This window comes from Lagenorhynchus albirostris, chromosome 16 (genome assembly GCF_949774975.1).
Source record: "Lagenorhynchus albirostris chromosome 16, mLagAlb1.1, whole genome shotgun sequence".
In the NCBI taxonomy this organism is placed as follows: Eukaryota; Metazoa; Chordata; class Mammalia; order Artiodactyla; family Delphinidae; genus Lagenorhynchus; species Lagenorhynchus albirostris.
Genome location: NC_083110.1, coordinates 18997043 through 19010142, shown reverse-complemented (window position 1 = coordinate 19010142; position 13100 = coordinate 18997043). Strand labels below are relative to the sequence as shown.

General features: G+C 33.7%; 1 protein-coding gene across 1 annotated transcript in view; it reads left to right on the top strand.

Annotated features, from left to right (window-relative positions):
- Positions 1-13100, top strand: part of CTNNA3 (catenin alpha 3) — a 1656790-nt gene that overhangs the window by 1522592 nt on the left and 121098 nt on the right. Inside the window, exon 15 of the mRNA XM_060125436.1 lies at positions 5468-5649. Coding sequence (XP_059981419.1) covers positions 5468-5649 — 182 coding nt within the window. The remainder of the gene's footprint in view (positions 1-5467; positions 5650-13100) is intronic.

The following is a 13100-nucleotide window of genomic DNA, read 5'->3' as shown; positions in this document are numbered from 1 at the left end:
ATGGGTTTGAGCCCTGGTCCCAGAAGATCCCACATGCCGCGGAGCAACTAATCCCGTGCACCACAACTACTGAGCCTGTGCTCTAGAGCCCGTGAGCCACACTTACTGAGTCCGCGTGCCTAGAGCCGGTGCTCTGCAACAAAGAGAAGGCATCGCAATGAGAAGCCCGCGCACCTCAATGAAGAGTAGCCCCCACTCACCACAACTAGAGAAAGCCCGTGCACAGCAACAAAGACCCAATGCAGCCAATAAATAAATAAATAAATAAAAAGAAAAGCTGGTAGGGGCAAAGGTCATGGTGATGCCTGTGTCATAGTAATTTCACTCCTAGATGTAGACTGAAGAAGAACGCACCCATAAGTGCACCAAAAGAAAAATATAAGAATATTTACTATTCATAATAGCCAAAAATATTATGCTTCCCAAAAGGCCATTAATAGAAAAACAGATAAATGAATGGTATATGTTTACACAGTGGAATACTCTGTATAGAGCAATGAGGATAAACAGACTATAACTCCATACAATAATATAGATGTATTTCAAATATATAAATGTTGGACATAAAAAGCCAGGTACAAGAGTATATATATTATTATTCCATTTTTATAAGGTTCAGAAACAGGAAAATCTATAGTTCTAGATATACAGGTAGTTATTTGATTGCTCTTGGGAGATACTGACTTTTGGGGGTGATGCTGTTTTTTTCTTAATTGGGTGCTAGGTACATGGATTCCCTCAGTTTGTGAAAGTTGTTCAACTGTACATTTAAGATTTGCGCATTTTTCTATGTGAATTTTCTACTTTAATTCAATTTAATGGTGATATTTGAGGAATTTGTAGTCTTTATTCAATAAGGAGACATGAAAGGTGTTTTTTAGCTGAAGAATTGCACAATTCTATCAGAGAGATTGAATCAAATGGTGGCAAGACAAAAGGATTGAAAATAAAAGAGAAAATTAAGACCCAAACTTGTATGATAGTAATAGGAAGACAAAGAAAGAGATGGATGTGGTAAAAGTGTTAGTGATAAAATTGACAAATGTTGTGCCTATCAGAACAGGATAGATAAAAGGGGAGAATTTTTATTTTTTAAATGAGATTTCAAGACTGGATGGCAGGTAGTACTACTGACAGAAATGAACATAAAGATAAAGGATTTAGCAAGCATTGGCAAACTATAGCCAGCTGGTCAAATCTGGCCCATTGACTGTTTTGTACAGTCCATGAGCTGGGAATGTTTTCGTTTTGTTTTGTTTTGGGTTTTTTATGGGCTTTTTGTTGTTGTTGTTTTGGGGTTTGCTTTATTTTTACATTTTTAAATGGTTGAAAAAAATTAGAATAGATGTAATCAGAATAGTATTTGTGATGTGTGAAAATTATAGGCAATTGAAATTTCAGTGTCCATATAAAGTTGTGTGGGAACACAGCCATGCTCATTTGTTAGCACAGGTTCTGTGACTGCTCTCACATTACAGCAGCAGTGGAGTTAAGTAATGCAATAGATTGGTATGGTACGGCCTGCAAAATGTATACTGTGTACTGTCTTGCCCTTTCAGAAAAATTCTGCTTACCTCTGTTTTAGAGCTAAAATTATAAATGATATATGTATACTTGAAAATGCCTAATAGGCTAATGGGAACACACAACTTTTGTTGAAGAGAGGAGAATAACCTGAGAAGTAGAATTCTGAGGATCACTAACTGTATAGAGTGAAGAACTGAATCTCGTAGTATGAGTAACAGTTAGCATTTAATAGCACTTAAGAATTTTAAAAAGTATATTCATATACATTCATTCTTTTGATATCTAAAATAACCCATGATGTGAATATCATTTTTTTCTAGTTTGCAAATAAGGAAACTTATATTGTAAAAGATATGTGGCTATATTTTGGAGAACAATTACATTCAAAAGTAGAAGGTGATAGAGAAATATCAGCGAGGAGAATGTAGATATTTTGGCCTATGGTAGGCAGTATTCTTCTTGTTTGCAGGCATGGTGATAGAACAAAAACTCGAGTCAGAGTTTCTGGGTTGTCATCCTGGTTCTACTATTTACTAACACTACAATCTTGAGTAAATCACTTAACCTTTTAGAGACTCAGCTTCGTAATCTTAGCATAGTAGTGTTCTTACCTCAGAGGGCTCTTATGAAGATTAAATTTTAAATATATGTTAAGGCGCCTAGAAGAGTGTTTGGCATATATAAATGTTATTTTCATTGTCTTCTGGAACACATTTTCGAATCAGTTAACATACAATGTAATTTCATTTGGATGGCAGGGATTCCAAAAGCCTTTATTAGCTGTTTATATCAGAGTTGTATTCTATATATGTGCGCAGCAGCAGAGCCACTTAGCCAGCTGGCAGTAAATATCAGAGCTTCCACTTACGTGATTTGTCTTGAGCTTTGTACCTCAGTTTCTTTGCTTATCCAGCAAAAAGTAGTCCAACAAGGAACATTCACCCAGAATTCCTAAATATCAAGTATTCTCTGAAGTTCTATTTTGACATTTTCATAGTGATTGCAATTGATTGATGGCGTATGATAAATCATTCACAGAAGCACTAAAAATCTTCAGTAAAGGTGTCAGTCAGTAATTTAATGCTTTTTTGTCCCTGTTGTTTCTCTTGTAAAAAAAGAGAATTCTCCAGAACTTTTAGTTTTGTAAACTATTGCCCAACTTTTGGCCCTTACCTTGTCAAAAGTAAATATCTGCCAATTGTAATTCACCACGTGAGTTGAGATGTTATTAAGGAAACTGAGTGCAACCCATGAGATTCTCGTCCAGGACAGGGTCAGTCAATGCTATCCAATAATCGACTCTGTTTCCTGCATGGTAGGTGGATAGCAGTTGCAATTATTGTCATTCTGTGTCTGGAAATGTAGACAGGAGAGTTAAGTGACTTCCTCAAGGTCATATTGTGAATCAATGGCATTCCAAGGAACAGAACTTGGAATACACTTAACCAGATAACCTCTTAAATGGTTTAAACTTTAGCATGAGGATAGTGAAAAATTTTCCACTGTATGCCAGTATACACGTCAAAATTATTTCTTAGATCCAGAGTCATGCATTTATTATCTCTGAGATAAAGGCTGTAAAAAGAGACCCCAAATAAATTGGTCTATAGCTATTATCATTTGGAAGTTTAAATACGTTTTTATGAAAATGGAGAGAATGATAATGACCAGTAGTTAAGAAGGAGAAAATTCATTTCTATTTTAGAGCTAGTTTAGTGCATTAGTAGCTTACAGCTTTCTTAATGGATTGTATACTATTGATTTCAGACATAAGAGAGTTGTGTCTTTATGTACATGCTTTGCCACATACTAGCAGCAGTAAAAGCTGCTCTTCCTTTAATGTGTCACATAGGCCACATTTCCTGAGAAAAGAAACTACAAACTATTTTCAGCTCCTAAGGAAGAGTCATCTGTACACTCATCAATTAAAAACTTAGGGCTTCCCTGGTGGCACAGTGGTTGAGAGTCCGCCTGCCGATGCAGGGGACACGGGTTCGTGCCCCGGTCTGGGAGGATCCCACATGCCGCGGAGCAGCTAGGCCAGTGAGCCATGGCCGCTGAGCCTGCGCGTCCGGAGCCTGTGCTCCGCAGCGGGAGAGGCCACAACGGTGAGAGGCCCGCATACCGCAAAAAAAAAAAAAAAAAAAAAAAAAAACAGACTTAGTCTCATAGCTTAGTTCAGTTCTTAAAATAAAATAAAATATATAATGAAAAGAAAGCAAATTTTAAGTGCTAGATATGTGAATATATTTTTATTTTTTATTCAGTGTGGAATAACTATCATTTATTGTGAACTCAATATGTATCAAGCCTTATGCTAAGGAGCTTAAAGAAAACTTCAGAAAGCTTCATCGTTTAGTTTCTTTAATAGGTTAGAACTGAAGCATGGATAACTAATCCTGAGATTTTACAAATGTCAAGTTATTTTAGACCCTGAATTAGGCTTATGATAGATAATAACATATCAAACATATTTGATATTGCTTCTTTGATTTTTATATTTTGGTCGGATTTTCCATTGACCATTCTTATAATTCCTTCATTTCATATATTTAATTTTATTGCTCTTGTACACTATTGCCTCAATAAAGTGTGTTTTTAGTATTCTGAACCTAGTAACCACGTTTTTGTAAAGCTTTGTGAGGTGATTTCTTCCAATTTCCCCATTTATAGGTGAACTAGAAATCAGCATCTGTATATATTAATATATAGGCATTGTAGGTATCACATGTTCCCTGTGAATAATCAAATAAGTAAATTCCACTTATATGATTTATCCTTTTTAAATGTTCCTTCTCAAACCTATTTACTTCTTCTACTATTGGATTATGTACGGACTTTTTTGTTGTTGTTTGTTTGTTTTTTGCGGTACGTGGGCCTCTCACTGTTGTGGCCTCTCCCGTTGCGGAACACAGGCTCCGGATGCGCAGGCTCAGTGGCCATTGGCTCATGGGCCCATCCGCTCCGCAGCATGTGGGATCTTCCCAGACCAGGGCACGAACCCGTGTCCCCTGCAGGCGGACTCGCAACCACTGCGCCACCAGGGAAGCCCCAAAGTTCTTTTTTATTTGACAAAAAGTCTTAGGTCCCAGGTGCTATGGTTGTGAATATGATACTTTAGGGGTATAGTTTTCTACCATCCCACATTTTAAATTGCAAGTGCAAGAAGCAAGTTTGCATACTGTTCAAAATATGACATATACAAAGAATAGTACTATGCCAGTGCATTAAGTTTACTGTGTATAAGAAAAAAGCACCTCAAAACTCAGGATGCTAATTAGGGAGGGCTGACTTAATAAACCCTGCCCATAACATTTTTATTCTTCCCCAGATAGTTTGTAATACACATACACACTTGAATATGTTTATATGCACCATATACACATTAATCCTTAGGATTTTATATATGTGCTTGTCTGTATACATACAATTTATAAATGTATACTGTTTACCAGTGTGTATTCATCGTTTACATAAGGATCTATCAATGTATATACATACATCGATAAACAGTCTCATTTCAAGCTATAGTTTGTTATACTTCTACCTTTTGAAGCATACTATTAATAAAATTAAATAAGGTATATGCTTTTCTAACGTATGTGAGGAATTACATTAAGTTTGAATTAAGTTAAAATTTTAATACTTTAGAAATGTGAGAAGTCATACACTTATATTAAGGAGTAGATTTAAATATGTCAGATATTAAATTATACTTTTGTATTAAATTTAACGTAGTTCTAGAGCAAACAATTATATTCAATAGATATTTATATGAAAAGTTAAACCTGGAAAGTTTTTATATGACTTTAAAAAAACAATGATATGTCTCTATTCTTAAATGAACAAGTTTTATGAACATCCTATAATGATCGCTTTTTTCCTAAAATGTATTTTGACCTAGTGGAATGATTCTAAATCTAATTATCACCTGTTTTAGGCTAAGATGACTCAGTTGCCTGAGGCAGAAAAGGAAAAGATAGCTGAGCAAGTTGCTGATTTCAAGAAAGTAAAGAGTAAGCTGGATGCTGAGATTGAGATATGGGATGATACGAGCAACGATATCATTGTTCTTGCCAAGAAGATGTGTATGATCATGATGGAGATGACAGACTTCACAAGGTAATTATGTGGGAAATGATGTGTAAATTTATAATGTTAGAAACATTTGTCACATTAGTGAAACCTTAAGTTTCTCTGAGTGTCAGGTGCTAAAAATTAAGTGGTATGGGAAAAGCAAATAATAAAGAATTAGAAAGTTGTACGTAGGTTCTTCTAGAGGTTTTGGTAAATAAATGTGGCAGAGTTTCTCATAAACTGCTGAGGAATAATTTTAGAAACCAATTTATGTCCTCACTATCAGGAACCTTCTCTGTGTATCGTATTAGCTTTTTTTCCTTTTTTTTATTACAAAGAAAGTGGTAAATCAAGTTATGATCTCTATTGGAGCTATCCGAATGATTGATTTTCTTAGCTACATACTGAGATATCAACTAGATATATTTGAAATTACAGTGACTTAATGATATACACAAAGGAATCATACATTGTATATTCTAGAAGTAATAAACATGTTTCTTATAGCTTCAAAATATTATTTTACAGAGCTAGCCAAAGAGCAGTACCAGTTACTAAAATGTACAAAACTACAACAATTAAAATAATTTAGTCTTGATGTAATTATAAAAGCCACAGTACAGAAGAATACTCTGAAGCAGACCCAGTATAATTACAAAACTATTTATTTATGTCCCTATACATTAAGCACAAAAATAACTTTTAGATGGAGTAATGAAATAAATGTAATTTTAAAATAATAATAAATGGAAAAAATATACATGAATATTTCATTAAAATTAAGATTGAGGAAAGCTTTCTAAGCATTATAGACAAAGAACTCATAAAAAAGGATCATTAAATTGAGTGGCATTAAAATTTCAAAATGTCAATAGAATGTCCTAAACAACACTTAAATATAAATGGATAATTGGGTAAACATCTATAACAAAAAATAACAAAAATTGGATGCCATTTGTATGTAAAGAATACTTACAGACATTAAAAACTTTTTAAATGTCCTAGTAGAAGAATGGGCAAAAAATATGAGCAGATAGCTCACCAATTTCTCCCCATAAAAGATATGAGGCATAAGTATGTGAAAATATTTTAACGTAAAATATTTTAAATAACGTACCTTTTAATTCTGTAAAACTGGCCAAAACTTTTAAAATAGCCCTTTACAGAGAAGGTATGGTAATGAAAGCATATATTGATATAAGCCTTGTGGTAATTTGGCACTATATATAAACTAAAAACTTTCACAGACTTTTAATATCTATATCTGTATGTTATATATACAATTTCATAAAGAATGCCTGTTAGATATCAGTTTATGTTTGCCCCTCTTGGTTCTTGCCATTTTTTTCTAACCCCCTACCATGACTTTTAAATGTCTTACCATTTCCTCATACACAGAATTCAGTTTTAACCTATTGCTCAGTCTCTACAAAGATTCTGAGAAACTTCTCCCCCTCTACTCCACACGTATATTTTATATATATATAAAACATAGACATGAATGTGCCTGTGTATAAGAAACAAACTATACTACAGTGATATTAAATACTGACTATGTTTTGGTAGTTTAGTGGTGGGTAAGTTAATTACTTTTACTTTTCTATAATTTGTTAATTTTCTATGATAAGTATATAGGTATTTTAAATAATTTATAATTTTGCTTCAAGTTAGTCCTAGGAGAGTGGAAGTTGACTAAACTTAAATCATTTCATGCAAACTTTCCCAAAAGTTAAGACTAAAAAGAAGCACAAATAAAACCCTAAGTGATGTCAGCTTTCAACATTATTAAGATACAGAAAATAGTGTGAGTTTCAAAGTACTACCTTTAAGTAGAGAAATAAACACCAGATTCCAACAGAGCTACTGCTGGTACTCTGTCATCAACATAAACCTGTGGATCTGGAAAGCAGGCATTGAGAAAATTAAAACACCTAGTAGAAATGGGAGGAATGTGATAGATAAAGCAATAGATAAAGCACAAAAGAAAATTGGACCAAAATGAGAACACCTGATGCTAAGTGCTAAAATACTGAACCACAGGTCTGGGACTTGTCATTTTACAACATTAACTATAGAGATTTAGCTTACAATTGAATGGGTCTGGATTTGGGAAATGTCACTTTTGAGAAAAAAAAGGAAAATACAGGACAAGTGACACTGAAGGTATGTCAGTGATCGAAAAGGACATAGATAGGAAATAAGAAGGAACCTAGAGAAATGAAAGAGAATCACAATATATGTCAACCCCTCCCTTTCCCCACCACCACCAAAAATGTTATCCATTAAAGAAAGTATACTTCACAGTAATGATTAAAGAGAGTATTCTTGGTCCAGGAGCCCTGTCTAAAATCAAAGAGATTCAGACCGATGACATGCAAAGCTACGTAATGAGATATAGAAAATGAATGTGTTTCTGGGTACATATGCAAAGGAAATGAAATAATTATCTTTAGGAGTTATTGGTATTCCCAGGTTCACTGCAGCATTACTCACAATAGTCAAGATATGGAAACAGTCTTAGTGTCTATCAGTGAATGAATAGATAGAGAAAATGTCATATATAAAAAGTAAATTTGTGTATATGATAAATTTAAATAATAAAGGAAACCCTACTCATTTGTGACACATGGATGACCCTGGAGAGCCTTATGCTAAGTGAAATAAGCTAGACAGAGAAAGACCAGTACTGGATGGTATCACTTACATGTGGAATCTTTAAAAAAAAAAAAAAAAAGTCAAACAGAGAATAGAATGGTGGGGACTGGAGGGCGGGAGTAGAGAAATGCTGATCAAAGATTACAAACTTTCAGTTATAAGATGAGTAAGTTATGGGGATCTAATATATAGCATATTGAGCACAGCTATTAATACTTGAAATTTGCTAAGAGTAGATCTTAAGAGTTCTCATGCAAAAAAGGTAATTATGTAAGGTAACGGATGTGTTAATTAACTTGATTGTGGTAATCATTTCACATTGTATACATATATCAAATCATCACATTGTACACTAAAAATATATTACAGTTTTGTCAATTATGCCTCAATAAAGCTGAAAAAAGTGAGAATCAAAACAATTCAACTGATGAAAACCTTCCATCTAGAAAACAAATACAAAACAACAATAAAACTATAACACAACACTCCAAACTACAGTGAATTTCAAAAACTAAGAGTTGAAGATACATGTTTTTAAAACCTGGACTCAGAAGATCAAAAACTAAGAAGATAAATTTAAAAAAAAAATGAAAAAATGAAATGAGGAATGCAATGAGTTAATAAAACTTAGGGAAAAAAATTAAAGGACAAAAATATCTAAAAAATAAAAAAAATTATAAAGTGTCCAAAGGAAAATAGATTCAGATAAAAATTCCATAAGGGGAGGACAAGCAGGGGATTAACCAAGAGAATGACTGTGAGATAAAGATTTAAAAAAAAAATAAGAAAAGGCTCAGAGAAAAATAGCTTGAAATGGAGAAGAGGCAAAGGAGATCTGATAGACATATGTTAGACACTTTGAAAAAAAAAGAAATAATAAAACAGCCAATATTTAAAAGTATAAACCAAGAAAGTTTTCCATACATAATACTAAACTTAAATTTACATGTAGAAAGGCGTTACCATATTCCTAGGAAATTTGACCCAGACAACACTAAACACACACACACACATGCACGTATGTTTTCCTCATATGTAAAAAATACCAATATATTATATATAGCAATACTATATTCTACATATTATATGTATATGGAGAGAGAAATAGCAAAGTGGAACCAATTAAATAATAAAAATTTATGAGAAACATCCTTACCTCCACAAAGGGGAGGCATGTACTTTTAACCTTATGATTTCATTCCATGTGGTTATCTCTATATCTCTAAACAATACACTTTCTGAGATATGGTTTATTGGCTTTTCCTGCAAATGAGAATGTAGGTCATTTATATGACTGTTCATCTCTTCTTCTATCTTTTCCTTGGTTTCATGAATTTATATATTTTATTACTTATATTTATAGACCTTGATAATATTATGTTATCCATAAAGTGTTTCTCGCTATATGTATATTAGTTATATCTCAACTTCTCACTCTGTATGTTGAAGAAATACCCACTCTTACTCTTTCTTTTGCCTGTTACTGCTTCCTCTTCTACATCTCATTTGTAACCCAACTTCTTTCTAGTATACCTCTTTTATATTGATAGTTAATGTAACATTTACATTCTTCTAAATAACTAAATCACCCATGCTTATTCTATTGGTTTATTCTGAAAGTGAAGATTAATAAAATGTTTATGACACTGATACAATTAACCTAGATAGGAAACACACATGAAGGAAACATATTTCCAGTAGAAAGTTGAATTAGAGTTTAGACATACATGAAGTACCCATATATTTATATGGGAAACAACACATCGTGGAAAGAAACCTGAACTAAGAACTATGTTTTAACATCAGTTTGATAAATGTGTCAATGAGAGTTCTCTTAATCTTTCTCACCATATTGTATAAAGAGTATATATATAGGCAGAATCTAAAGTTAGAAGGAAAAACAATCAAGGACAAAGCCATGAGAAAAAAAAGCTTTTAAGAAGTGGTCAGAGGAGATAGAATCCCATAAAGACAGAGCACTTAATAAGAAATTGTGTAATATGCAAAGAACGATTCTTGGGCCAGAGTTAAGGAAGTTTCAGTGAGTTATCAATTAAGTGTTTTACTTGAAGAGATCTTAATTAGTGTAAAGATTGAAAAGATAGTATAGTTTTGGCAATTCTCAATTTATGGTTACTTTTGTTTGAGTAGCTTCACTAAATTTTAGGTGAGAGATTAAAAAGCCTAATTAATTCATTACGAAGTAGATGAGAAAAGAGCAGATGATAAAACAAAGATACTCAAAGTAGTAACTTAAAGGAGGCAAATGATCAAGACGATTTAGAGATTTCTGAATAACTTGAATATATTCTAGGTTGAAGGGACAGGGGAAATGGGGAGGGATAGAATGAAACTGTAAAAGTTATTCAACTTTTATTCAATAGCTGTAGCCAAAAATGAGACAAAAGGGTAGAGCATAAACACTGAGAAATAGGGAAAGAAAGAAAGAAACAAAAACAGATATAAGGATTAACCTGCATGAGTTTACATGGTGTATCTTCTAATCTTAGCTAGAATGTCCATCATAGAAGCCTTTCCTGGCCAAATAGCATAAAGACTCCCCCTAGCCTGTCTCTCTATGTTACAACATCCTGTTACTTTCTACTTTACAGTTAGCACTTCTTGGATTACCTAGTTCATTTGTTTACATATGCTCTTCCTCCATATCCCTAATGGAGCATAAATGGTGTGAAAATATGAAATTTGACTTATTTTTTTTATACCCAGAACTTATAACAGCCTAAATAGAATACATATATATATACATATATGTAGTTGCACATACTATAGCATATTCATATGCATATATATGTATAGTATACAATAATGTGTTGAATGAATTAAGACATTTAACAATTTCAATTAATTAACTAAAAAGAAAAAAACAACTTGAACTCAGAAGGAGCCAGGAATAAGCAAATACCCAAACAAACAAAAAACAGTGGAGTAACATAAATTTAAGCTCTTGACACCAACTTGTTGTGTTTATTCTTTAACCCATATATAGATCCTAAATGTTGAACACAAAGATTTTAATTTTAATGCCCACATGGCATTAAGAGGAGACACATAGTCTGGGGAGCTAGAGATGAGGTCCTTGGAAAAGCCTAGAGCTGTGCCTCTAAAAAGGAAACTAGAAATATTTCTATGCAGCAGCCTGAGGGAACATCAAAATTATTTTCCTTGGAGTCTAGGTCAAATAAAGGTCTTTAAGAAATAGTGACTTCAAGTCTATGACCTATTAAACTGATGAATTTCAAATTACATAACCAGAAAAGGCTACCTTTAGAGAAGAATTAAGATGCAAGAAGAAATGGTGAGCAAATAAATCAGAAACCATGCTGGTCTATTCAAATAAGCTTTGGTGGAACAATGACGACAACACAGGACTGTGTGAAGTAGCAACATTACACAGGGAACATGTAAGTGAGATCAGAGTTAAATGGTCTATTTTTATATTCAGGGAAAATTTAGAAGTATTAATCCTATACTTTGCTACATAAAGAATGCGTATAGTGCCTTTTAATATTTATAAGGGATCTCTAAAATAAAATTTTCATATTAATAGATTAAATTAATGTGGAGGGCTAGAAGTTAGAAAATGAGAAAAATATAGAGAAGAAATGTGGCGTGAATATAAAAATTCAATCATTTTATGAAACATGCTAGGTATTATCAGTATTTCTAATGTGTAAATGTAGCAAGCTTAGTAGTTTTAAAAAGTGTAAGTACAATACTACTATAAGTACAAACAGCAACAACAAAATCTATCATTCAACAGACATATAGGAATACTTTTTCTAGGAACCATGGGAAAGCGGAGGAAACATCTCTTTCTAAAAGAGGAAGGAAATGTATGAATAAACGGAGGGAATTTAAGGAAGTATATGCCTAATAGATTCTACTTGCTAAGTGATGTCAACTGTGGAATATGTGAAGCCTTGAAAAGGCAAAAGTGGAGTGAGAGCTTGGGTAGCAAAACAGAAACAGATATGGGGATATAAATGGTAGTTAACCTGGGCTTCTCTGGTGGCACAGTGGTTGAGAGTCTGCCTGCCAATGCAGGGGACACAGGTTCGTGCCCCGGTCTGGGAAGATCCCACATGCCGTGCCCGTGAACCATGGCCGCTGAGCCTGTGCGTCTGGAGCCTGTGCTCCGCAACGGGAGAGGCGACAACAATGAGAGGCCCCGCGTACTGCAAAAAAAAAAAGTAGTTAACCTAAAAGATTATTCATTCAGTCATTTACTTAGAGTTAGTCACCAGTTCAAAACCTAATACATTAATTAGCAGAGTGAATAGATTCTCCTCACCTGTTTTGAGAGAACTAGTGAATTAGACTTACCTGAAGTCCTAGGATGTTAAGGAATTTTCAGTAGAATTCAGGGGGATGAGAGAATTGAAACTACTAGAAAGAATATATTGAAATAACTGACTGGACCCAGACTGGGACAGAAGGGAAATAAGGTTGGAGAGTAGAACAAAAGGTGGAAAGGTAAGGATATGTCACCAACAGGTGATAAAGATATAGACTTTAGTTTTCCCTACTCTATATCTGTTTCCCTCCCAAAGGAATTAATGTTTTGCTGTTGACATACTTTGAATCAAGTTGGAAGGGATGCTGAAATATGACTTTGGAAAGGATGCTCAGTGACTTTGAGAGTGTTGTAATCTGTAACTAGTGTGTTAAAAGAAGATTCACAACTCCACAGAGTGATAACTCATTGGAAAATAAGACATGTGTCATGTTTTGCAAAAACTAATCAGTCCAACGTTCTCACAACCTATAGGTGTTGCTGCCAAAGGCAGCCGCAGAACAGGAATACTGTGTGTTCAAACTGT